The sequence below is a fragment of the Mustela lutreola genome, chromosome 14 (assembly GCF_030435805.1).
Source record: "Mustela lutreola isolate mMusLut2 chromosome 14, mMusLut2.pri, whole genome shotgun sequence".
NCBI classification, from domain to species: Eukaryota; Metazoa; Chordata; class Mammalia; order Carnivora; family Mustelidae; genus Mustela; species Mustela lutreola.
This window is the reverse complement of record NC_081303.1, coordinates 17,966,338-17,993,879: the sequence shown is the minus strand read 5'-3', so window position 1 is coordinate 17,993,879 and position 27,542 is coordinate 17,966,338. Positions and strand designations below refer to the sequence as shown.

General features: G+C 45.8%; 1 protein-coding gene across 5 annotated transcripts in view; it reads right to left on the bottom strand.

Moving 5' to 3' along the window:
• Positions 1-12,910: 12,910 nt before the first annotated feature.
• CACNA1E (calcium voltage-gated channel subunit alpha1 E) overlaps positions 12,911-27,542 on the bottom strand; it is a 505,625-nt gene continuing 490,993 nt past the window's right edge. For 3 of the 5 annotated variants that reach the window (XM_059145253.1, XM_059145252.1, XM_059145248.1), the window contains 5 exons: positions 23,634-23,745; positions 20,680-20,808; positions 19,479-19,659; positions 17,945-18,135; positions 12,911-16,474 (listed from right to left, as the gene is read on the bottom strand). In XM_059145253.1, coding sequence (XP_059001236.1) covers positions 15,932-16,474; positions 17,945-18,135; positions 19,479-19,659; positions 20,680-20,808; positions 23,634-23,745 — 1,156 coding nt within the window. In that variant the 3' untranslated portion in view covers positions 12,911-15,931. The remainder of the gene's footprint in view (positions 16,475-17,944; positions 18,136-19,478; positions 19,660-20,679; positions 20,809-23,633; positions 23,746-27,542) is intronic. The other 2 variants (XM_059145251.1, XM_059145250.1) reach the window with 1 other exon arrangement.

Below are 27,542 nucleotides of genomic sequence, written 5' to 3'. Positions count from 1 at the left end.
AGAAACTCCTCAAGAAGGAAAACAAAACATTACACATTTTTTCTTTGAAGCTGACACTAGCTACTCACAGAGAAGAAATGCTAAACCCTGTAAATAATAGCTATATCTAGTGAGTCTTGGTTATCCATTTTGTCAAATATTTTCCCAGATGATGTATTCTAGAAGGACAATGTAAACAGACTTTTGCAAGATAAAAAGAACTACGTAGCCCCCAGATGCTGTAAATGAAAATAACTTTGGACTACAAAGAGAGTATGGTTTTTGAGGTTTTATTTTAGATCAGGCTGTAAATGGCATATTATGTAGCTTCACACAGCACAGATTCATCAATAAAATGAGGCACGGAAATTAAATCCCTATTTCTCAAACATGGCTTCTTGGACCACTTGTAATCTGAATCATCCAGAGTGCATATAAAATTGTAAAACATGGAACTCCACCTCAGACCTTCTGATTTAGTATTTCCGGAGGTAAAACTCAGGCATCTGTATTTTCAATGAATAACCCAGTGGGTTCTGATGCACTTGGATCAGATAGTTACTAATATCCCTTTCATCTTGAGCATTTTCTCATGCAATAATTTTTATTCGCTGTGAAGAATGTAGAATATCTGTCAAGTAAAGATTTGGTCTTGGATCTTGATCTTTATAAAGATGCCTATGGTGACCCATGGTTGGTTTGCCTGGGACTCAGGTGATTCCCAGGATGTAGGCCATTCGGGCACATTGAAACAAGTTGGTCACTCCATGAGGACTCAGATATAGTGTTTATTTATTTCACTTCAGTGACCCATCAGTCCACAAAGATACCAGGAACCCCTCAGTGCCAACCACAACTACACAGCTCGCTGATATTATAATTTCCTGGCACTCTGTTAGCAAGGGGTGGAGAAACCTTTGTGCTCCGCTGGTAGGAGAATCAGTTTGGAAACCACTTTGCCTACTCTGCAGTGCATATGCAGGGCTTCTAGTGAAGATGGGAGTGGGGTGGGGAGGGTTCTTCATTCTCCGAGGAGTTGGCAGGAAGAATTCTATCAGCCATCTGTACAGCTTATAAGATGAGCAAACGTGAGTCATCTCTGCTTCGTCAGTGCAAACCACCCATGGGGAGTTCGACCTCCGCCTATTTCTAGAGAGGCATTTAACGAAGACTGACCTAATTCAAGCAAAAATAGTGCTCGATTAGTGTGTGACTAACCTGCTGATTTTTCTAATTACAAAAGAAACTTTCTGCCATGTTTGGTGATTAAATTGTGATGCTTGGTAATGATAAAGTTACACTTTGGTTGTGTTAATACTTCTCTCTCTTTCTCCCTGTCCTATCCATCTCTCCTTTCTAAGAAATTTCTAGGGCTGGTGACCAGTCATGGTGCCTGAAAGCCCTCTCTTCATCCCTCTATCTGGCATACCCCCTGCCATTTGGAACTCTGATTACTGCCCAAGGCTAAAGCCAACACTCTCAGCTCAGATCTGAGCAGCAGCTGCTTGTGTCTCATGGAGTCCAGCTCAGGATGCAGAGGTTCTATCATATTCTGCCTCAGTGGGGGTGTCAAGTGGCCCACCCAGTACCTGGGACCCTTGTTAGTTCATTCACCTCTCTTTTGTACATATCTGGGAAGGGTTTACTAATCCCACCCAAGAAGCACTTTGGCTCCTACAAGGTGACTTATTTTGAACTGAACCTAAGAAATAAGGAATTATTTAGAACCACACCAAGACTGTTCCCAATACAATCTATTTATGAAGACCCTCTCTTCCATTTTTATTAATAATCTGACAGTTACAACAAAGGAAAAGGGCTACACTTATAAAAGTGAGAAAGAAAAGACAGGTTCTAAATACCTGGAAAATAAGAAAGAAAGGCAAGCTGATTGATCTAGAGCAGAAATATAACAGGGAAATAGAGTCCCTGACAACAGGACTTAGTACTCTTAAGTGAGGACTTTAAAATGAAAGCAAAGTGGGGACCTCAGCAATGATTTTGCTTCTGCAGAGGCAGACATTTGAGATGTATTTCAGTTTTTGCTTAAGATGTACTCCTGAAAGTTGTTTATGATCTTATAAACGCAGTCATATTTTTAAACACATAAAGGGACCACTGTTGGACTTTAATGAAGCAAAGAATGGTTTGATGACCTAAAATAAGCTTAATTTATCTCAATCGCTGGTTGTGATTCAGACAGAAACTTTTATTAGAAGAGAAGATGCTGGTATGATTTCTCTTGGTCCTTATCTTGCCCTATGAAAAATACTTTAAAAAAGCTGAATACATGGAGTGACACATCTGTATGTGCTACTAAGAGAAACATGGACATTATCCTATTGAGAGTCCACTGTGTCTCTTTGAGCAGCAGACAACTGGACAGGGACGGCCAGAAGGCTCCACAGTGCTGGTAAAGACCTCTGCCTTCCATGAGGAGGTACAGATATGTGGAGCTGCTGTTGCTCAAATGAATGAAGGATAACTCTCTGTGGCTGAAAAATGTCCCCACCCTCAGCAATGTCATTCTAACCCCTGTAACTTGTGAATGTCATCTTACAAGGTGAAAGAGACTTTGGAGATGTGATTAAGTGCTCTTGAGATGGAGAAATTACCCTGGATTATCTGAGTGGAAATTACCCTGGATTATCTGATATAATCACAGTATTTCTTGTGTGAGGAGCCCCTCAGAGAAGAAGGCAATGTGAATCTGGAAGCAGAGGTTGGAGTAATACATTTTGAAAATGGAAGAAGGGGCCATAAGCCAAGGGATACAAATGACCACTAGAAGCTGAAAAAGGCAGAGAAAGGAAATCCCCCTCAGAGACTCCAGAAGAAACCAGCCCTGATAATACCTTGACCTTAGCTCACTGAAAATGACTCTAGACTTCTGACCTCCAGAACTGTGAGAGGACAAATTTATATTAAGCCACTAGTTGTGTGGGTTTTTTTATGTTGTTTTGTTTTGTTTTATAATTTGTTGCAGTAACAAAAGGAAACTTGATGTACCATCTCAATTAACTGGTTCCCTCATTCACTGGAAACCATCAATTTATACATCAGGGTGATATACCAATTATCAAATTCTATCTATTCCTCCCCTAAATGGACTTCTTGGTTGTGTCCACTTCTTTCTATCTCTGCTATCACTGTCCTATCCTGGGCCCCTCTTGCCAGCTCTACTGTGATGGGTTGTTTTTTTGTTTTTTGTTTTGTTTTGTTTTGTTTTTTTCTCCTTTAAATCCCATACTCCTCATTTCAGCGGAAGTGCTTTTGTTTTATTTTTAGAAATCAGACCATGTCATTCCCGCACTTCCTTTACCCTGGTGGCTGCTCGGTGCCCTCAGGATAAAGCCTGGGGGACAAGCAGAGTCACAGGTCAGAGGGCTCCAACCTTCTGTGCTGCACAGGGACAACTCGGGGTATGGGCCCTCCTGGGTCCTGCAGCACTAAACTCAGGGATTTCCTTAGACTGGGGAGGGGCTGAGGTTGAGCATGATAAATGAGACTTGTTCTCCAGCCTGAGGGTTCTGCTCTGCACAAGTCCCATCACCATGGTGTGACTTCAAGATTGATGAGGCAAGCCAGCAGAGATGTACCCTGGCGTTTCTCTAGATTAACCTACACTGAGAACAGCTTTGGTGTCATGTTTGTGAGTGGAACCTGGAGGAGACAGTGAAGGCTCCATAGGGTCTGATGTAACCTTCCCTCCCTCACATTATCATATTCTACTGTGTACGCACATTGCTGTGGGGGTGGGGTGGAGAGGAAGCTTGTATTGCAGGATGTCTCAGAGAATATTATTTCTCTGTGGTGTATTACTGACTATGCTGACTTTCCTCTTTATCCTTTAAGCAAATCCGGTTTGGCTTACAGAGGTGATATCTGTATTTAGTTTTCTCATGATTTGATACTTGTCATTGCCATTTGTAAAGTAGATGCATGAAGGTTAAACTCTGGATATGGTTTCTGAGCTCCCCCTATTATGCTCCAGGTTTATCCCTCAATATGTCCTCTCAAAGTTCCACCTTAGAAGTGTAGCAAGCTTTTTTTCTCTCCTACATCTACCTGATGCTGTCTTCTTCCTTGTGGCTTAGTTGACCCCAGTCATTCTTCAGGCCTCAGCTCAAATACCAGTTCTCTCAGGAAGCCATTTGTAACTCTCCAAGTCATTCCTAGGGGCTGCCATGGAACTCTGAAATTTCCTCACCCCTAACAAGAATATCACTATGGTGCAATGGTTTCTTTGTTAATGGAATTGCCATTAGGTTGTGGACAACTCAAGGCTACTGCTTCACCTGACTTGTTCATTATTAAAACCCTAGTGCTCGGCACTATAGTATATGATTAATAAATACATTTGCTGAATGAGTGAATGGATATCCTAATAATAGCAATAGGTTCACCGAATGTCTGATACATGATTGGTACCATACCAGGTAGTCAGTGTGTGTGTGTGTGTGCATGTGTGTGTGTGTGTGCACGTGAGAGAGAGAGAGAGATCTCTAATCCTAAATACAACTACACACAGTTGGTCTTGTTATCCTAATTCTACATTTGAAAAAAATCAAGGGTTAGAAGCTAAGTTGCATGATCAAGGCTGAGGTCACACTATTCAGTGCACAGCTAGAATTTGGACCCAGGTCTGTCTAATAACTTTATGTCAGCATATTCACCCGGCTGTATATGAGACCATCCCCTCTCCCAGCCATCCACACTATATTCCCATCCAAGTCCAGCCCTCTGAACTGGAGGCGGAGGAAAGCAGTGTTTCTAACATGCCTGTGGACTGGGCATTGATTCCACTCTGTATTTTCAGGTCTGATAGTTTAATCTGTTGAAGATCTTCCTTTTAATTTCTTTGGTGCAGGTAGCTTTGCTTGTGTCTGATCTTTCCCTAGTATCTCCTGAGACTATTTCACAAGGGAGTGTGTCCATTAATTCTATACATAAGAGCAAAGGACCTCCTTGGGTATTTCTCTTATTTTCTTCTCTTGTTTTTTAGAAGGTGCTGGTTTAAGGGTTGCTGGGGCCACCTCAAGAGCCTTCTGTGGCTGGCCGGACTCACAGGAGACCTCCTTGACCTCTGGAAAGCACACATTAGAGTTTTTCCCAAGTCCTAAATCCCTCACATACGAAATGGACTAGGACAGAATTGATCCTGAGGCCCTTTCCTGCTCTAACATTCTGGGTTCTATGGTTCCTTTCATTTAAGTGTCAGCAGATGGAGACTATAGTTATTATTTTTATGAGCACATGTAGTCTTACATGCTGAAGAACCGGGCTCCTGGCTCAGTAGAGAGTCTGCTTCTCCCTTCCTCTCTGCTGCTCCCCCTGCTTGTGCTCTTTGTGTCAAATAAATTAAAAAAAAAAAAAAATTAAGTAACCTCTATGCCTAATGTGAGATTTGAACTCAGACCCTGAGATCAAGAGTTCTGTGCTCCACCAACTGACCCAGCTAGGAGCCTTTACTTTTTCCTCTTTTAAAAAAAATTTTTTTTAAGATTTTATTTATTTACTTGACAGATAGAGATTACAAGTAGGCAGAAAGGCCGAGAGAGACGGAGGAAGCAGGCTCTCCGCCGAACAGAGAGCCCAATGTGGGGCTCGATCCCAGGACCCTGAGATCATGACCTGAGCTGAAGGTAGAGGCTTAACCCACTGAGCCACTTGGGTGCCCCAACTTTTTCCTTTTGATAGAGTCATAATCAGGCCATTGACACTAAATATACGATTCCCTTATGTGTGCTGTTAATTTGTGAGTTGCTTGATAGTTCAAATTATCTTGAATATTGGTGTGTTTATATGTGTACAATATTTTAATGTTGTCATTAACTTTATTGCTACTTTTGCAATTAGTACCTCCCACTAATGTTTCCCCCATTTTGCTTTTAAATGAATATGGAAATTAGAAATGAAGAATAAGCAAATTAGGGCTTATTTCTGAGACAAGAGTGGAGGCATTATTTAAAAATAGGTATATAATAATGATTTGCTTGCTTTTTTAAAGTTTAATTTATTCTCTTTCCTTAGAAATCTATCTGAGGATCAAATTGTCTGATATTCCACAGAACAGAAGGGGAATACACTCACCTGCCACACTCTTCTTGTTGGATTGTATCTCTGTAGGGTTCAGTTCCTCCAGTTTGAGGAATTTACTTTCAAGTGACAATAGTACCCAACTTTTATCAAATACCTCTCATGTGGCAGACACTGGCTGTTCTCTTTATGTGCAAAAACTCATTCACTCTGTCCAGTAACCCCAACGATGTCATTGCTCCAATTCTCCCATTGCAAAGATAAAGAAAGTGACTTTAAGGCCAAGTGGTTTGTCAAGGATATACAGTTCAAGAATGGTGGCTCATGGATTTGAATTTAGTTGGATCTGACTCCAGAACTTGCATTTATAGCCTCAATTCTCTTCCTGTTCCTTGTTGCATCTTACATTTATGGTGTTCTAGAGCTAACTGCCCCTCTGACTAGTCCCAATGTTTTGTGTTCAAGTGTCTAAGGAACTGAAATCTTACTCTCTGGTTTGACAATTTTCTAGCTTATTAGCAAAAGAACGTGGTCTGCTAGGAAAGAAAAGTTTCATAATATCCCAGAGGCCAAATTTAGGTCAAGGGACATGTTGTTTTAGGGTAATCAATAGATCCTCAGAAGTATAACACAGAAACACTGGAGAGAAGTTCAGAGTAGTGTCTATTTTTTTTTTTTTTTTTGTATGTGTTTCCTAGTACCATTAGCCTGGAAAATACTATGGAACTAAGGTCCCTATTAGAAAGAAACCAAAAAACTCTTCAACCAATGTAATAAACTTTGTAATAAACTTTTCCCAAACCAACTTATCATCCTATAGAAGTGTGCAATTAGGTACAAGTTATTCTTCAAATTCTCTTTCCAACTTCAGTGGTGATGGAAACCATGGAGTTTAAATTATGAGTGGAAAATAAACTCTGAGAGTTGGACAAGATATTAGAGATTTCCAATCCATCCCTGAAGGGCTCTATTGGCCACCCACCATATTTTTGGATGGTTTTAATCCTAAAGAACCCTTACTTTAAAAATCATGTAGGGCTTGAGAAGCCATTTTTGATAGAACTACAGAAATAGAGGATCCATTCTAGAAGCTGGTTTCCGTTAAACTAACAGAAGACTAATTCAGATGAAAACAATAGACCCAACACTAGGATTAGAAGATGGTGTTTCCCCAGGGAGACTCATGAGGAACCACTGGATCTGAAGGCTGCTGCTTCCCTTTTATTAAGGAAGCTATTATGATTAAATGAGGAGAAATACAGGCAGGGGAAGGAATAGACGGTATCTCCTCAAAGTCTTAGGTTGTCCTCTCTTCCCTGCTCTTTCAGAGAAGCAGCTGGTTATAGTCCTAGTCATGAAGCCCCATGTTCCATATAGATTCCCAGTCTACTTTTCTTCTTACCTAGACATATAATTTCTCTGGTCAGAAAATAACTTGCTCTGGGGTGCCTGAGTGGTTCAGTCACTAAGCATCTACCTTCATCTTAGGTCATGATCTCTGGGTCTGGGGATCGAGCCCCATGCTGGGCTCCCTGCTCAGCGAGGAGTCTGCTTCTCCCTCTCCCTCTGCCCCTCCCTCCACTCATTCTGTCTCTCTCTCTCTCAAATAAATAAAACCTTTAAAAAATAAATTAAAAAGGAAATAACTTGTTCAGGGAAGCTGCTTGTCGAGCCTATTTTTGTTGCTGTTGTTGTCTCTTCCAAGATAATACTTTTTAAGAAAAGAAAATCTTTTAGGGACAGGGTGTCCTTGAAACTTTGAAACTAGGGAACTCCTCCTGACTAGCTGGGCTGAGCAGATGTCATCCAACTGCAGGACCCGCTACTCTCCTACCCAGAGAGCTCTGGTGAGGCTTCCCTCCCGAGACCTCCCTTTTTAGGGACCAAAGAAACAGAGTGAGTGAGGGGAGTCAGGCTGATTAATTCTTTACAACAAGGTTTTATTTATTCTTTTCTTTGACCACCCCCCCAAAAAAACATTAAAGTTGTTCATCTTTCTTTTATTTTTAATAATTTTCCTTTTGGATCCAAACGAGCATTTATATTACAGGATATCCACCTGGTCAACATGCAGTGCTGAACTCTGGCTTTAGGAAAGATGCACCGATACTCTGGGCAGGCCAGCACTGGCTGCCATTTAAACACCATTCCTGAAGGGGTGTCAGGTCGGCACCCCACAGTGGCTGCTGCCTATGAGGAAGTGTCTCAAGCGTCTTGACTCACATGTGTTTTGTAATGCAGGTGGCATTTTTAACAGCCTAAAGCAGAGCACCCAATTTCTCTCTTGATACCATCTTATACGCTCCTCCTCTAAGAGTAAAATCAAGGTGGGAATGGCCTGACCTTAGGTCCCAAAGGACAGAGGGCATGGCCTGGACACCCGTTGGTTTACACTTTTGCAATGATATCCTTTGAGACTAGTACCGGTGCACCATTCATAGTTTGAATTCTCTTCCTGATAAAGCTCATCGTCTGTCCCACTCACCACCCCTTTCCCCTCCCGTGGCACTTGTACTACCAGGAAGACCAGTGAAATCTCTCCATTATTGGCACTACTATATTGAAGAGTTGCTAGAGTCACAGAGATTGTCTTCAGGTTGCTTTAAAGGACGAACCTCCTTTCTCTCCATCTCCCAGGTCTGGAAAATTTGTTCAGGGCTCTATTAATCCTCTGAAGCCTTCAAATCCACTGCCTTTGGTGAGCTTAGCAGGAACAACTGTTCTGAATCCAGTATCATGCTAACAAGTATATCCATGATCTAGTGTAAGAGACTATCTCGAGTCACGGAGCTTCGTTTCCTGGGACTAGCTGATGTTTTCCACCTCAACTTTGTCTTTGTCCTATAGCTTGTCTTCCTAGCCTCTGCCTACGTTGTCCCAGCTACAAAAATGCCAAGTCGACTTGGTGCATCAGATTTTTCTCCTCCATTTGTTTTTTCTGGACAAGTTCCAAATTTTGGACTCAATTTGAGTGGAATTGGACTGTTCTCTGATATCACCAAGAGGGGGGTTCCTCTGTAATTGCAGCACTTAGGGTGGCTTTGTAGAAATTTTGGCTTGTTCACAAAACACCAGGATAGAAAAACACTGATTGAAGTTTGGCCTGCAGGCTAAGTATATATCCCCATTGGTAGCCGTTAAAATTGAATGCCTATGTTTTTACTAAATCTGCTGGAATCTGCTTAATGTGATATAATTCCTTATCAAATGTAGCTAAGACCAGAACTACTGTATACTTTAATTGGCAGTTAGATTACATTGTTTAGCCCTCAGTTCATATTACCCTTATTTTTTTTTAATTGGTTTAATGGCACTTTGAAATTTTGGAGTGTGTTTTTCCTGCACATCCCTTATATGGATTTCTAAAAGACTTCCCTTGGGCAGTAGGTTCCTGTGTGGTACAGGCCATCACTATAGGAAATCAGACTACTGTAAAGAAAATTGAGTCACCAGATAAGGTCAAATTTGGATTTGGCAGCTGTGATTTAGTACCCTTTCAATTTGGGGGCCTACCTCTGAGTGAATTGAGGAGGAAGTGGTAGTACCTGGTACAGATTCTACAGATCTGGTTCCAGAATGGAGAGAGCAATCCCTTCTTTCTGACAAACTGGTAGAGCAAAGAGAGACAGAAAAGACTCCTGTTTCAATGCTGGGGTGGGAAAGAGATCTTCGTGAGGATCCCAAGCATTAGAGAATGGTTATTTATCTAAGACTGGCATAAGTGTCCACAAAAAGATACCAGGAGCTTTGATCATGAAAACGCAACTTCTTTCCTGCATTTAAGAAAAAAAAAATCTTGATCTTTTTTTAATTAGAGAGCAAAAAAGAAGCAGAAGGGAAAAATGGGAACAATAGCAGTTGAAATTAAAAGCATATCTGGGATTCAGGTTCCATTAGACATGAAGTTTCTTCCCCAAAATGGAATGTGTATAGCAATGCCAAGAATTTCATAGGTCCTTAGTGGGATATAAGGAGAGGAGATCTTTCTAAGACGATTTGTGGAGTCTAAGTACGTTAAATGATGTGATACTAATTGATTTATAAACACCTGACACACCCATGAATTAGCCAAGCATTAGTACGTCAGTTTTCCTAATAAGGGAAATAAAGCACGCAGATGTAATACCTTGCCAAAGGCACAAGTACAGAAGGCTGGGATAGAATTATTTTTGACTCCCAATGATTTTCAGTTACCAGATCACCATGCTCTTGAAAATTATATCTTCTTGAGACATAAACTTTGTATTTATTGGTTAAAGATACCCAGAAAAAAATCTATACCCATTCTATTATTTCCTTGGCTTTCACTTAAGTTTTCAGACTGTTTTATGTTAATCTAAGTTATATTTTAAGTCCTTAGAAACAAGAGACAGAGGCTGACTTAGAAGAAGAAAGACAAAACCAACAAAACAAAACAAAACAAAACAAAACCAAAAACTACCAGAGGGAGAAGATGAAATTGTTACCATATCACATCAGATTTTTGACTCAAATAGATTAATTTTGATGAGAATTAATTAGAAGGTGATTCAGTAACACTGCAGAGCACACATTTATCCTTCATTGCTATTTTAGAGTGGGTCTGTGACAAAAACATCCAAACAAAAAGATCACAAATAAAAATAAACATAGATTCCCCTTACCATTTTTTAAAAATCAGATCTTCTCAACTCTTTCATACTCCCAGAAATAAGAATTTGAACCTCAATCCTGTATTTACATAGTGGCATGGCTTATTATAAAATATTTTTGCATTCAGGTTGAGTCGCTAGGACCACCCCCACACCCATTTAAAAAAATTTTAGTTATTTAACTATTTATTTCTTTATTTTAGCACGATGGAAGAGATTGGAAGGAAAATGACGACCGAAACAGAAGGGCAGTTTGGAGATAGCCCAGCCATCCACTTGCTTCTGCTGTGAGTCTCATTCAAATTTCTCAACCAACTGACTTGAGTTTTGTTAAGGGAAGCTTTCCAGGCCCTTTGTGTCGGTAGGGACAATCTATGAATCTGTTATCTTTGGCTTGGCGTGATTTCCCCGGGATGCCTAACCTCAGAGGGTCAAAGCAGAAAGGATTTAAGGTAAGAAAAATACAGCTATCAGAATCCAAAGACAGCGTTTTCTATTCCTAGTCTTTTGTCACATCTCAATCCCACCCCAGCGATACGTCTGTGTTCTGACTGACTGAATGACAGCCCGTGATGACTGACAGATCACCCCAGCATGTCTGCAGCTGAGCCCGGGGCTGCAACCAGCAAAGTCAGCAGCTGGACCTCTGTTAGAGTAAAAGGCTACAGTCCACAGGGCGGTTCACCAAAGAAAGAACAAAAGTCAGAAAGAGCTGTGGGTACAGGCAGTGCTCATTAAGGTGGCCTCTCTTCTGATCACATCATGCCAAGGTTAGGTCCTACGTCCTGAGTTAATTCTGTGTGGCTTTTGTTAAAATAAGAGTCTCCGTGTGGAGAGCTCTTTATCCAAACCTAGACCTGGTTCCTCAGGGGGTCCCTGTCTGGAGTTAAACCATCATGCTCTGACTGGCCATGTGCAGGGGGCCCACTTCTCTCTTTTTTCTTGCCTCACCTGCACCTCTTGGACAGGGGTTAGTGTCTGGGAATCCAGGAAGGAAGAATGGACAGGAAGGGAGAATCTGGTGAGGAAGAGGCTAGCCGAGGGCATGGAAATGCCTCTCCTCACCGGGACTCTTTGTGCACACTGGTACCAGGCCTTTGAGGGGCTCAAAACATAGCAAACATGCAAATGATAAAAATAGGGTGAAAATTCCTTAACCTGCAAGTCTCACAAAATCCCAGCAAAGTAGATGATCATTGGCTTCCTATTACACATATGCCTTTTTGTATTACAACCTCATCATATTTATTATAGCTAGGCTGAGAAATTAAAGAACCTCGGCTTACTCCTGGCTCAACCCACTGTACGAAGACTCTGTCCAAAAATTGACACTCAGATCAGGCTTCGGAAATAGGATGTAATGGAAAACTGAGAACTTTCTTTTAAAAAACCCACAATTATTAAATTCTGTTCCATTAAGCCAGGAGCGACCTAATTCCCCTGAAGTGGGCTTTCACGGAGTATGCAGACATTTCCTACGCCCCACTCACTGAGATAGTACTTCACCCGATACTGTTTCCGATCACTTTGTGAATATTACTGGTGAGTTCCCAGCTATTTTTAAGAGAATGATGTGTTCCCCACCAGCAGAGGCAGGCAGATCAGCAAATAAGCTTGGACTGGGTGGATTTAAAACATCTCAGGAGGTAAGTCAATGATACCATGCAGCAAAACAAGGGCTGGGATGAAAGAACAGAAGGCAGGAGCCACTGAGGCTCATCACAAAGGCCAGAGGAGAGATGGGTGTGTGTATGGAAAGCAGACATTGGCTGAATGGTGGAATATGGGGCTTTTTGTGGTCCCAGAGTCAAGAGACGGTCTAATCCAGAACATCTGGATTTCAGCTTCAGAGAAATGTTATCAGGGATGTCAAGTTGGGGAAGTGAAGCCCAGAGTAGAAATATTCTTCAGCTAGAAGAGTGGACAGACCCATTTTGGGCAGTCGTGTTCATGGCTTATGTCAACCCTGGTGGGGCAGAAGGTGGGGAGATGCTCAAAGGTACCATCTCTTCATAGTGTAGATAATTCTATCCTGACTTTGGCTCAGAGAGTCTCTTGCCTAAAGCTCTACCGCTGTGTCTGAAAGCCTGCTGGCACTCTGCCCTCATGGGGATTGAGAGAGAGAGATACCAGAAATCTGGAAGTGAAGAGAGGAGTATCTAAACAGAGACCTAGTTAGAACATCTCTCTACCTTGGTTTCTTTTCCTCCATCCCTCTCTCTTTGGAGGGGATGCCAAAGACTTAACATTAGCAAAGCTAACCATTCTTCCGAGTGGACCTGTGGTATTCAAGTTTGATCATATTGTGTATCTCTAACGGTTTCCATTTTGCCTGGCATTTCTCGAGATGCTGCCATACTTTCTAATCCAAAGAGAAGCACGGGTTTTCAGATCTCAGGGCCTCTTTTCAAGGGAGAGAGAAGAGGCAGCATCTGACACTTAGGGAAAAGATGTCCTGGTCAGCTATTAGAGGGAAAGGGAAAGGTCAGCTTTATTAAGAGGTGGAAGGAAACAGAAGATTATGATACTGAGTTCCGTGATGTAACAGAAAACTGTCTTTTATTTTTTGGTCTTACTAGAACGGTAAATGCAGGCTAAGGGAAAAGAAACCCAGTTTCTTGGTCAGGGGAAATTCAGTGAGGATTCCTAAGTTCACTGGTTCTAGAAACACCCCAGCAGTTGGCCGGGGGGACTGTCTCTGCAGGGCTGCACATCATGGCATCTGAGACCCCCAGGCTCTTGTGTACAGGAGTTTAAGGAGCTCAGGGGTCCAGGAAGGATTCCTGGCACAGGGAATTTAGTGTTCATAATGTGGTTTATAGGCAAATCCCATTTCTGGTCCTTGCTCTGCCAGGCTAAATGCCTCCTCCTGTTGAGACAGTGTGAGGAGATCCCTTCCGTTCCTGTTCTCACACCACAGGGCAATAGGCTGTCTGACTCCAAGCGGCTGTCCTGGTGTAGGCCTGTCCTCAGGGAAAGCTGCATTTCTGAGGGGGGAGGAAAACAATTTTGTGCACAGAAAACAGCCCACTGCCGCACTTTGGCATGAAATGACACTGGTTAGAGGAAACCTTTAAAACAATACAAGGCCCAGCGTCTGAGTCTTATGTAAAGGGCACGCTGGTCCGGCCCATAGTCGCGGGCACATGGTGAGCAGGAGAGGGCAGTGAATGGACAGAAGGTCTGAGAGGAGGAGGCTGCTATTCTGCCTCTGTCATCTCCTGCCCAGAGACCAGTTTGCTGTGGGGCTGCCTGTGGGGCCCGAACCTCCATCCATATCTAGAAGAGAAGGCCGGGCCATGGGCAATGATTCTGCAGCCCCCCGATTAGATTTGGCTTTTCAGGGTTGATGCAACTATGCCTTAGTTCTATTTTTGACCAAAACAAACCCAAAACTTCAGAAGTAAAAAGAGGCTCCTTCTAAGAAAAATAACAGCCACTCCCCTCTCATTGCCCAGAGGAGAAGTCTGTCGTGGTTGGAAGAGAACGGAGAGAGGGTTTCGTCATGGTGATCTCAGGCCCGGGCTGGGGCCTGCCTGGCATCTTTCTCCAGCGGGTCCTTCCAGCCCCAGGAGGACACCCAAGAACGAAGGAGAGGTGTTGGTACCTTTCCACCCGATAGGGGGAGTGGTGTGCCTCCCCAAATGGACAATCTATACAAGACGAGGACTGATTAGCCAAGAAAGGCTCTTTCTCCGTGCTTCTGAGTTTGGGGGGTGAAGAATGACACAGTGGCCTCGGGCTGTCTTCTGCCCAGCTCTTACTCTGGGAAGAGGAAAAGCCTAGTCTGGGCCTCTGGAAATATTCAGCGCCACGGGGACCCCGGGCTCAGGACATTGGGTGATGAGGCCCCATCAGAGTCTATGTTGCTGGGAGGAGCAGCCCAGGTCTCAGCTGAGGTATATTTACTCACCACCTTCAAAGTCTCAGGACGAACTGACCTTCACTTAAACTAGCTGCGGAGGGACCCCTCCTGCCAGGAGGTCCTCTGCACACTCAGACTGACTTTCTCATGGAAGTTTCACATTCGATGTGCCTGCCTTTCCTCTCTAGAAGTCTCTACTAGGCGACGTAAGGACCACCTTGGGTGCATGTGTACTGCCTTTTCGGGGTGGGGGGTGGCAGGGAAGGCTGGACCTCTGGCTCGGGGCCTTGCTGCCTGGCAGAAAGGCCCGCTGCCTCCTGGACCAGCGTCTAGGTTGACATTCGGCCCTATGTGCTGATACAGCTTGAGGACTGTTCCACATCCTTCTCTGCTGGTTGGAAAACAGCATCTGCCTTGCTTAAGTGCCCCCCACTGCACTTCCCCCACCCGCAGGATCCCTTGTGACCAGCACTGGCATGGCTAAGGCCTGGCAGAGCACGGGGCTCCAGCAGAAAGCTTGGACTTCCACTCACACTGGCAGGTGTTCTGGCCACAGGCATTGTTAAATGCTTTTAAAATATCCCCTTCCTGGAGCCTCGGGCACCTCAGCGAAGCCCAAGGGACCTCCCCGGCCTGTCCTAACACCGCACCTACTGAGTAGCCTACAAACCTCAGAGACCGCGCTGTCCCTCCCAGCAGCCCTCCTCTCCATCTCTTTGAGCCTCGATCCCGGGGTCTGGGCTGCTGGACTATGGCTTTGCTCACCCAGACCAGCCCTTGCTGCTGCTGCCACAGCACCCTGACCCCTTCTTCCACGTCAGCTTTTCCCTCCCAGCCTCCGACCCTTGGCGACCACTGCTCCGGAACTTAGCCTGCGCCGCTCGGGCGGAAGCGAGCCCGAGGGGGGAGTGCGTGAGATGCTAGTGTGGTCGCCCCCCATGGCAGTGGTGCTGGCCAAGCGGCAGGAGCTGCTGAGGGAGGGGATCCCACTCCTGGGGTCTCCATGACTCCCCAGCGAAGAGCCAGAAGTTTTCCAGGCTTTTCAGGGCAATGGGTGTAGACACGGGCCGGCTCCATTCCTCCAAGGCTGACAGCAAAGTGGGAAGGGGCAAGGGGAAGCAAAGCCATCCTCTTGTCCCTCCTGCCACGGGAAGACCCCCCAGCACATTCTCGAATTTCCTTTCCCCAGCAGGAGGCAGAACTTTGGGCAGGGCCCATCTTGCACAGGGAAGTAAAGCAATTTGGTGGGTCCCACGGGTTTTCCTTCCGTCCCTTCCGTTCTTCTTGGCTGATGATGCATGGTGTCCTTCTGCCTTCCTCCTCCCTCTTCCTCCCCCCCGGGCAGCACTGGCTTCCCAACTCGGTCTTGGTTTTCTCCGGGTGAGAGAAGAGCATGCATCGGAGGGGGGAGCAGCCTCTAGCACTTGTCGTCTTCTTCCGTGTCACTCAGGAGGTCGCTGACAGCCCCACACATGACGCCCGGCCCGGGCCCCCCACGCCGCCGCCGCCGATAGTGCCCGTTGGGCATCTGCCAGCTGTGCCGCAGTGGCGGGGCGGAGCCGATGGTGTTGGAGCGGCCCAGGCTGGTGGCCACGGCGGCTTCGAAGGTGAGCGTCTCCTCCTCGCCGCAGTCCGAGGCGTGGGAGTCTTCGTGCAGGGCCAGGTAGGGCTCGGAGATGTAGCGCTGTGGGGAGGGGTGCTGGCCCTGCGGGGTGTGCCGGCAGCTGGAAGACTCCACCAGGCTGGCCTCCGTGCTCTCCAGCGCCTGCGAGGCCAGCGGGGAGCCGCCCTCGCTCCCGTCCGCTGGCGGAGAGATGCTCCCGGTGTGGCGCAGAAGGGAGCTGTAGGAGAGGAGGGGCCGAGGCTTGGGGGGGACCGGTGGGAGCTGCCGCCGACTTCGTCTTGGGGTGCTGGTGTCAGAGACGGAGGGGATGGAGCTTTCACTCAGGGAACCTGTGCCCTGCGAGGCGGAACAAATATGGCAGGTTAGACGGTGCCCAGCCTGATCCCCACCTGGGGTCCTTGTAAGGGCCCTAAGCCTCCTGCCTGAGCACCCTTGGAGCCTGGGAGAGGGAGGACTGAGCTGGGGTCCCCTCCACTTGGGAAGGAGGGATGGAAGGAGATGGAGGCGTCTCCACCGTAGAGACCAGGACACGTGAATGTCAACTGCAGCGGCAGACTTGGCAGGTCTGGGCTGGGGCCAGAGACCCTACATATCTAACATGCTCCCCGGCGCAGCGGGACCACGGAGAAAACACTTACAGGAGCAAGGATCGGGAAGCTCTATGTACGTAACAAGGGGCACAGTGAAAGAAAGCCTTGCCACTTTGGAGAAAGACAGCTACACAGAAGGTGAATGGATGCTAAGGGGTTGCTGACTGGGAAATCTTTCCTGGGAAGTGGATCTGAGGGAATGACAGCTACATTCCCTCGTCTCCACTTTGCCTTCATGTCCTAAGTGGCTGGTAGAGGTTAACTCAGCTTCTCCAACCACATGCTCAGTCGCTGCTTCAGGCCATACTTGACCTGCTTACCTGGACCCAGGGGTCCCTGAGCCCAGCGCTGGTAACCGAACTTTCCGGAAGGTGTTTCTCAAGGTATGTGTGACCTAGGAACCACCCGCTCAGAAGCTCCTGGGGAAGGAGGGATCCTTTCAACCGCAGATTTCTGCTTTTCCCTTTCTAGCTGGTCTCACTACTGAAGAAGAGCCCTCTAGGTCGGGAATATGCAGTTAAAACAAGCTTTTGTGACTCTGTTCACTAAAATTTGCAAGCCACTGCTCTAGAAGAAACTTCTCAACTGCTTCTAAAGTCCACTGTGGTAGACCCTCCTCCCCTCTGCTCACTGCTTGGTGAGGGGGTCTCCCAGCGGGACTCCCAAGCCTTGATGAGAGTTCGGGCTGGGGAGGGAAGAGGAAAGCAAGTCGAGACAATGTTTCCTGTAGCTCTGGTAGTGATTTTTTAGGCAGGGGCTGGAAGGAGAAGGGGGTCTTCTTCTTGGGATGGCTGGAAGCTAGGTAAATGAGGTTGAACTGATCCAAATGATAAATCCTGCACTGAGAGATGAACCACCACTGGAACTGGGGCTAAGGGTCATGCAACTGGTCAAAGAAACTTTTCTGGCTAAAAATGATCCTTTTCTCCTAAATCTGGCTGAGGCATTGGTGAACTGGTGACTCGGTTTCTGAGGACTGAGACGGAATGACCTCTAGATACTATTGTCTTTCTTGGAGGAACTATCTGGTTTCCTGTGAATTCATATCCTCTGTGAGTTTACAAGCAGGAAGCAGCTACTTTCCATGCACAATGGGTATATTTTCCCGTGAAACCAAGGTCTGTGTGGGTGCCGGATGCCCACATTCTGTACTTAATGTTAACAGACCAGCCCTCCCTGTCCTTCTACAGGGCCTCCACTTCCTGTCCATACTCACCGGTCTGTTGGGGGTCTGTGACCTTCCCTCACTGGGAGACCTGGACTGCTGGCGCTCCGGGGACTCCCAGTCGGCCTGGGTCCCTCGTTCCTCTGAGTTGCAGCGGGAGACATCGGGAGAGAGAAGATGCTTTCGCTCTTTCGACCGTCCCCGCTCTCTGCCCGCTGAGCGGTGGGTGTCAGACTTGTGGCCTGGGAGAGAGGACAAAAGCACCTGATCACAACTCTACCCATACTGGCCTCTGAACACGAAGAGATGTCACGTGGCCTGGGTCAGACCGGGCCGCTGAGGAATCCTAGCTTCTCCGGGCATGTCAACAGGTGATTCCCTTTGGTGAAGAGGAAAGTACGCAAGTTGCCATTGGAAAGGTATATACGCCAAAGGATGCATTGGTTCTCTTCTGCTTCTGCTTATGCTAGACACAATCAAGATAGAATCTTTGCCAACAAGATGGGCCATTCTCTATGTCCTAAACATGTGTGCGTAACTTTTGGGGGAGGGGAAAGGAAGATGGCATCAGTAAAGGGATGGAGGTCAAAGGGTTCAGCCCCATTGAGGATGTCTGGTCCCATTTCTGCCATGTATTGCATATATATGTATCCCTGTGTTATAGGCATGTCACTGCTTTTTGATCGGTTTCCTCAACTAGTAAAATAGAAACCATTAGAAAAGCGTAAGAATGCTTCAGATCCTATCAGGATGACCCTTTTTCTTAAAACAAAACTCAAAAACCTAAAAAAAATCCCAGGTAGCACTATTGGGGTTGAAGCAGAGTTAGCAGTAAGAGCCCAGCCCTTGCCAGGAATGTTTTAGAGACCCCCCTAAGGCAGGGCACCTGGGGGGCTAAGCTGGTTAAGCAGCTGCCTTCGGCTCACATCATGATCCCGGGAGGGCCGCCTTCTCCCTCAGCCCACCACTCTGCCTACTTGCGCTATCTCTCTGTCAAATAAGATCTTTAAAAAAAAAGAAAAAAGAAACTCCCTAAGGAACCGCAGTGCTTTTGCAGGTCATTTGAAAAATCTGTTTTTTAAATCATTGATGTATAATTAAAATACAAGGTTATATTCGTATCAGATGTACCACAGAATTGATTCAACAGTTCTATACATTTCAATGATTTCTATAGTCCTACTCTGAAAGAAAGAAATTTCAGCCTTTATGATGAATATACAAGACTCTGTTCTAGGATAAGTTAGATAGGGAATGCTTTCCTATGACAAGTTTTTTTTTTTTTTTTTTTTTAAGATTTTATTTATTCGACAGACAGAGATCACAAGTAGGCAGAGAGGCAGGCTCCCTGCTGAGCAGAGAGCCTGGTAGGGGGCTCGATCCCAGGACCCTGAGATCATGACGTGAGCCGAAGGCAGAGGCTTTAGCCCACTGAGCCACCCAGGCGCCCCGAGTGTTCTTTCTTCCCCTGCTCTCCTCAACCTGCACTCTTATCTGAATGCTGTTCCAGTGATTTTCAGTTTGTGTTAGAATTGCTCATCAGCGCAAGAACCAGAAAAGAGGTGAACAGGGAAGTCCCCCTCACCTGAGTCAGAATTCAGGCGATGAGCTGACAGCCTCAGCGAGGAGTGGTAACTCCGACGACGCGACTTGTAGGTGTTTTCACTGCTTCTCTCCATGGAGAATTCCTCCAGCCATGAGGAGTTTGAACGCTTATCCCGAATCGTAGAAAATGAGCGTCTCATGGAGCTGGGATCTGTCACCACCTGGAAACAGGAGCCCCCGGAGGAACATAAAATTGGATTAATTATGGAAAATGTCTACAAGTAAGGAAGAAGCGAGATAGAGATTGTTGAAGGTTGCAAACTGTAACCTGCCTTGAACCCCTTTTGCTCAGACCTTAGCTGGTGGCAAGGGTCCTATGCTATGTTAACTGGACTTCTCCAGGGCCTTTTTTTCACGCTCAGGAAAGCAGGCAGCTAAGTGTACAGTGCAAGCTTCCGCTAGAGTCTTCTACCATAGTGACCCAGCCAGGACCTGCAGTGAACCTTGAGCCACTTTGAAATATGGGAGGGAACTGATCACGAAGTCTGCACCATGAAAGAAGCAGAACTTTGCCTTTTATCTGTTGCTCTCAACAGGGAAGACTGTGCCATGTAGCCCAGGAGCTCAGGAGAGCGCGCAGCTGGGAGGCGTCTCAGAATGCACTGCTGTCTATCATCCATCCCTTCTGCTCCCCAGCCCCACCTTAAACGCTGGCATTTTGATTTGCCACAGATGTTAAAACAGATCCACAAAAACTTCCTGTCTCTGTCAAAACTTGATGTAAGACAGACAGACAGAAAAAAGAAGCCAGGAAAACAGACAAAGAAATGAGGCGTGGCCTGCACTGGTTAGGACAGACGGTCCTGACACAGAGCTGTGTGTACGTAATTGCATATGTGCTGGGGAAGCCGAGAAAGGTGGAAAGGGGAGGCGGAAACCACAGGGAAAATCCTGGAAAAGATTTCTTGCATGGCTGGCTGAGTCTTGTTGAGAATGTGCAGCCCGTCCGGAAGGAATCACACCGTTTTGCTGGCTAGACTTTTGTGGTTAGGACTTCACTAAAAACACATCGCAGACGGACGGGCTCTAAACAGAAGGCCCACGAGCCAGATTTTGCTTATACGGAAAGGATGGGGACTAGCTGAGGGCTCACCTGAAAATATCAGATGATTTTTCATAACCCACCACTTCAATACAGTCCAGGATGCCACTACACATGGTAGGTGGTGATAGCTTTTTACCTGGGGATCCACAGTCAGGCGTGGCATAGAGGATGCCCTCCCAGATCCCGTATGCTCCTGGGTGTCCGAAGGAAGGTAGATGCCATGGTTAGAGGACTGCACGCTTTTTAATTCACTAACCTCTGGCTCCTGGAAATAAACACACAGCCAAGCTTGTGGGACTTGGTTCCATCTCATTGCTTCTCACCTCCAGCGGATGATTCTGCCTCCTCCATAACAAGAATGGCTTTTGGAAGAGAGACGTGCATCTTCCAGGTCTCAGATGGCTGGGTATATATGTGTGCATTTTTGTGTGCACAGGCGGTATACCAGATATCCCAAACAGAGCTCTACTGGGGACTGAAAGGTAAAGATTACCTTTTCTAGACAAGTATCCTCTTATTTTACCACTAAGCAGTGCTTCAGATTTTATAGCTTTGTAAAACATTATCAGCCATAATACTTCTTAGATATGTGACGTTTACTTTCTGAAAGTTGACAGTATTTGTTAGGCTTTATTCTTTTAATTGGAAGAAGCAAAGAAATCACTATTCTAAGGAAAAGTCACCAATTTCTGGTGTCAAATATGTCATCTCAAACCTTAAGACCCATGATTTAATTAGCTGAGAACTTTCTTTCTGATTGAAACCATTCAAAAAATGTGACAGATGCCCATTTGTCAGGAATGCTCTTGACTAGTACAGTCTAATAAAAATAGTATGCAAAGTGCCTCTGTAATTTTAGATTTCCTAGTGTCTACATTTTAAAAAGTTTAAAAAATCATTAAATTTAATATTTTATTTAGCCCAATATATCCAAATATTCTTATGTCAACATGTAATCAATCTAAAGCTTGGGATATTTTATGTTCTTTTTGACACCACCACGTCTTTGACAGGACCTGTATTTTCCAACTGCTCAATGGTCACATATGGGTAGTGGTTGTTATTCTGGGCTATGCCACTCTAGAAGGCTGGATTGGAACTTTCTAAGGGGTCAGCTCTTTTAGGGGATTTTCCTGGTTAAAGATTGTTAGTTTGGCAAACATATGTGATCCATGCAGAGAGCTACTGTCCCTGCCTAAAGGGTAGAGTTGTCTTAGAAATGTTTACATGGGCCACCAAAGAGACCTAGAAATATCCTGGACATCTGGAGATTTTACCAGAAAAAAAAAATCTATTTTATATTTAGAGAATGACACCCTCAAAACCTAGTTGTTTAAATAGGGCCCTGCTGAAGGGAAGGGTACCTGAGACCCTATTCAGCCTCCAAGACCATTTGGCCGGGTGGTTTCTGGTGTGAAGGGGAGGACTGCCCTCATTGGACATGATAAGCATGCTTGAAGAAATTGTAGTGTCTGCTGTACACGCTTTATAAAGCACACAGGTCCGACTTCAAACAGACGTGGCAACAACACTACAGTGTGTGGGGTGTGAGAGGTGGGATAAGACACATGCACGAATCACGGCCACGCCTCGGGATGTGGAGCAGGGGGCCCCAAGGGATGGGCAGGAGTACACAGTGGTGAGCGTGTGGCACGGGCTGACACCTGAATTACAGACACCAGTACTGACAATGAGATGAACACAGATCCAAAAAGTCCTGGCACTACGGCTCAGCCCTGGGGAACCCCCAGAAATAACGATGTAATAAAGCCTCCCTGTGAAAGAAAGGACACATTATTGAGATTTTTCCCAGCCAGACGCATCATCAGGCAGACAAGCTGTAAAATGCTGAGAAGCACTTTTAAGAACCAAATGATCTGTACCAATTAGTCCATGGTGCTAAGTCCCTCCTTAATGAAGGCAGGAAATTAGTCCAAGGATTCCTGCCCACCTTACCAAGAATGCTCACACACTGGGAGGGTTTGGTCTAGCCATCTCCCAAACATCTACACAGAATTACGTCTCTGTAGTCACAGGAGACCGAATCACCCATTTGATCTACCCGAGGGTTTTGCTCCCCTCTCCGGGTACCTATACCATCAGACATGCACTGCATAAACAGGCCAGCCCCACACTCCACCCACATCATCCATCCAGGGTGGATCTGGCGTGCACAGTAGCAGTGGAGGAGGTCAGGAGAGAAGCAGAAAGAAAAAAAAACAACCCAGATGAATTATAATCCAATGACACGGAGCTCAGGATAAGCTGTCTCTATGGACTTTCGCAAATGTTGAGTTTTTTCTTTTTCTTTCCATGCTTTCAGGGTAAGTTCAGGAGTGACCCTGATCTCAGGACTCCTGAACTAAGGATAACGGTAAAGTCTATTATCGTTGGGAATCAAAACACAAAGCTATTTAAGCTTTGTATTAGCAAAAGCTAAAGGTCAATGTGCCCTGCCCCTCCCCAAGCTTAAACTTGGTTCAGCAGGTTTCTCAGGAATCTTACCATTTATGCTAATGAAAAACTCTAGGCTCAGGAGAGGGATTTTAAGAACCTCTTAATATGTACTTGATCTACAGAATTGTGACCAAAAGGGTCACATAGAAAAGAGATAAGAGGTTCTTCGTAACTCTTGGCTGACAGCTCATCACAGACACATACGCTCCCCTGAGTTACCTAGGAGGTGGGCATGGCCAGAGGGCACTCCTGTCTTCCCAGAAATATACGTGGGTACATGAAGCTGCCCAGTGGATACCACTCATTCTGATGGCTCATCCTAAGGCTCCACACCAAAGGCAAGATTTTGTGACTCCTGCTTCTACTTTTGCTGCTTATAGGCATACATTAAGAAGTTTTGGCCTGAAGCGATCTAAGTTCCTGCAGCAGGGGGGGCCTCTGGGACTGTTAAAAGCTGCAGAGAACATGAGAAATTTAGCCACGAAAGGAGAGACAGCAGGTAACTGACTGGCAGGACAATTGGAAAGGGTTTTCCTGATAAGCCATAGCTATGAAATAAGATTTGGAAATGAGAGTGGGAGGGATCAGGAAACTAAGGAACTAATTTTGAGGTCATGTAACTCATTCATTCACCAGAGACTGCTGTTCCTGGAACTGTCCGTCATCGGCCGGGTCCATACAAGCCAACTGGAATATTTCCTGAGGGGAGAGCGGACTCATCGAAGGGTATCCACTACGGCCACTCCTGAAAAGCAACGGCAAAGTAAGAAGTAACGTGTACATGAGAGAAAGGAAAAGTCCTGTCATAGCAACCACTACTCATTCCCACCCTAGACAGGACTTCCTTTCCGGCAAGGGCAACATCCGTCCGTATGGGCTGGGTGTGAGGCTGGCGACTGATAGGGGGCTGGACCTTAGAATAAATACGTTAAAAAAAAGGGGGGGGGTGGGGGCATTGGAAAGGAGAAGCACTGTTTTCAACCTGCATTTGGAACCATTCATCATTCTGCTGGTGACTAGCCTATCTGTGACAAACGACATTATTTGTCACACTCAGCCATATGGAAGACCAAGGCTTGATGACAAACCTGTTTCTGCTCAGTTTCTCGCTTCAGCAGAAAAAAAAATATACTGTAGTTTAAACAGTGAACAGTTTGTTTAAATATTAAGCAGTCATGGTCTTTTAAAAAATTTCCTTGTCTCAGTAGAAATATGGTTTTATTGTGCCAACATCTTTGGCCAAACTAAACAATTCAATGCCGTGAACATCTCTTGAAGGACAACTCGGTGCCAGACACCATGTCTGTTGGTTTAGGAACTGGGTGGAAGGAGCTCAGAGGTGGTGGGGAGGAGCTGGTCACTTCTGGTTTGATTGTTATGGAGGAAGATACTTAAATGGTGATGAGGTAAGAGGCCTCTGAATGAAAGCTATGGTGAGCTATCCCAGTTTAAACCACTGTTGGGTACTTGCGGATGCTCTTAGCCAATGGCATCCATGGGGCTGGTTAGGAGAAAAAGAGGTAGCCAATCTCTCCTGAGATGATGCCTGTTGCTGCCCTTCAGGGCTATTAGCACATTAAGAAGTGCCCTCTGACCTACTCAGGAATGCAGAGTAAGCTTCCTGAGGGTGAGCAGAGGGACAGTGGCTGTGGACAGGGCCAGAGCTCTCAGTGATGGTGGAGCTGGAAGGGAGGGTTGGGGCACCATCTCGTGCTTCAAGGAGGGACAGTTCGTAGCTGAGAGTCCTGAACTCATGAATGCATCCGCTAGAAAATCTGAGGCATGAACAGACTTACTTACAAATAATCCATAGGCACAATCTTACCTTGACTGGGATCACAGGGAGAGATCTGAAGAGCAGAAGAGAGTCACCCCACCTGTCCCCTTGCTGCCAGGAGGATGTTTGCTGAATTTTCACAACTGCTACAGAGCGACCTGATATTTAAATGACCTGCTTTCATGCCAGTTCTCTTCCTCAGTGTGCCTTCTCCTGAGGGCCACTGGGAGCAAGATGGACACTGCTCTCTCAGTAACCAAAGAATCCCCAATAGGGACTGAGGACCCTTGGGATGGCCAAACAACCTCCGAGAGTTGAATAATTTGAAGCGAGAGTGACTTCCTCCTTGGAAAAACCGCGTCTGGATTCTGTTAGGATCAAGTCTGGAACTCGGCCTCTCCTGATCTAGTTCCTGCTCTGCCTTCTCGTGCCCTTTACCTCCTGCACCTGAATTTCAGACACACTGGACTCTCTTAGTTCACTGAATGGGCCCGCCTGGCTTCTCTCTGCCTCAAGATGTCAATACGAGCTGTTCCCAGAGGGCAGAATGCTTCTCTCCAACTCCCCTGCCCTCTGCAAACTTTTTTCAGGTTAGTTTGAATTCATCCTTCAAAATTCACTTTGTTCAGGAAATGCTCTCTGATATCTCCCTCCCCCCTCCCCCCAAGCTCCCCCACCCCCCACCAGAACAGAGGTGGACTCAGATTATGCCACACGCTTTTCTTCCTAGGACAAATCACCAAAAATCACTTTTCTTCTTTCCAATAACTCCATTTCGGGACTGGCTTTCCACCAGGTGTAAGCTCAGCGAGGGCAGAAGGTCCTGAGGACCCGGCCGGATATTCCACCACTGCCCCCTCTCGGGAAATGTGCCAACATCCACCAAAAGAAAGTGCTGGGGGGCGCCTGGGTGGCTCAGTAGGTTAAGCCTCTGCCTGCAGCTCAGGTCATGATCCCAGGGTCCTGAGATCGAGCCCCACATCAGGCTCTCCCACATCAGCAGGAAGCCTGCTTCCCCCTCTCTCTCCCTGCCTGCCTCTCTGCCTGCTTGTGATCTCTCTCTTTCTCTCTCTCTCTCAATCTGTTAAATAAATAAATAAAATCTTGAAAAAAATCAAAAGACTTATGCTGGAAACTTGTGGGTCATCATCCCCCGCCCCCGCTCTCCTTCACTCCCTGAGGCAAATCAATTACCACATCCCATCCAGTCTCCCTACTGATAATATTTCAAGTCTGAGCATCTCTCCCCATCTCCATCCTGTTAGTCCAAGCCACAGTCATTAATAATTCACATAATTGCAGTCTCATACTAAAAGCAATTCTGTCTTTCAAACTGCCCCCCTCTCATCCACATCCACACCGGTTTCAAGAATCATTGAAAAGCTCAAGTCTGATCATGTCACACTGATGAGTAAAACTCCATGATCCTCAGATAAACCCTCACTCCTGTATCCTGTTATGCTTCCCGTGCTGGCCTGGATGGAGCTTATCACCCCAGCTCTCTGTGCTCCAGCCCTCCTGATGACTTTCAGTTTCCTGGGGCTTCCCCCCCTTTTGCCCCTCTTGAAGAGTACGCCTTTGAGTCTCACTTAAATGTTATTTGCACAGGGAGGCCTCCCTACACCCCAGAACCGCTGTGTTGCTTCCTTTCCGTGGTATCACATGAGGCTACCCTTTCTGCATTGTAATCTTCCTCCTGTGTTTAATTTCTTTCTCAAGATTTGTCTCCATGGGGGCTTTGATCATGTTGACAGCTAACTCCCCAGTGCCCGAGACAGCTCTTCTGTCATAAGGGAATGTAATAAATATTGGTCAAATCAAGAAGTACATGAATCAATTAACACAGGGAGGAGTTGGACTGATGCTTTGATGTGAGATAATATGTCAAATTGTTGGGGTGCGAGAGATCCAGGTGGAGGTGTGTCCTCTCTTTCTAAACCAAGGCCCTTGTAAAACACTATACTTCCCCTGAGAAGTTTCCACTGCTTCAGCCATGCCCCCTTCCTGCACAGACCCCAGACACACATCTCCTGGTTTTCTACAGACAGGAGAATCCATACCTTGCTACTATATCACATCAGATAATCTGTAAAAATGAACAATAGCCTTGGTCATTATGTTGGTCCTTTGCTTCTCTTGCAAATGTGCTGGATTGTGACCTCTGAACTGAATGCTTTTCAAAAACAGGTGTCCAGCACCACAGGCTGAAAGGAATTCATGGTGTGAGAAACTCCAAATGGCATTCGGACAGAGGTCTCATCCCCCAGCCCTGATTTCATTCCCCTGATAACTGCTGGGGTTGAGTATTTAGTGATTATTGGTTCCATGGGGATGAGGATTGGGTTAATCCCAACCACAAAAACTCACTTGCCTGGGGTAGAGAGATTTCTGCCCTTTGGGTACTTGGACAAGCCTGCTGATGCACAGAAGGGTTAGGTTGCAATGAGGTATGGCTGCTATAGGAATCATGTATGACCAATGACCAAAGAGGAGACTAAGGTTTGCAACTCAGAAGAGTTGGCAAATTCCTTAACTGAGGTTTTTTTGTTTTGTTTTTGTTTTTGTTTTGTTTTGCCTGCTCTAAGGCTCCTTTTCTTCATTACAGATAACAGCGCAGTGGGAATATTCTGGAGTTAGGAAGAACAAACCTAACTTCTAGTTCAGCTTCACTAGCCACATGGATGTGGGGAACTTACTTAGTCCCCAGTTTCTTATCTGAGGCGTGAATGCACTAACACAAGCCCTTCTTCTTTTGTCCATTCACA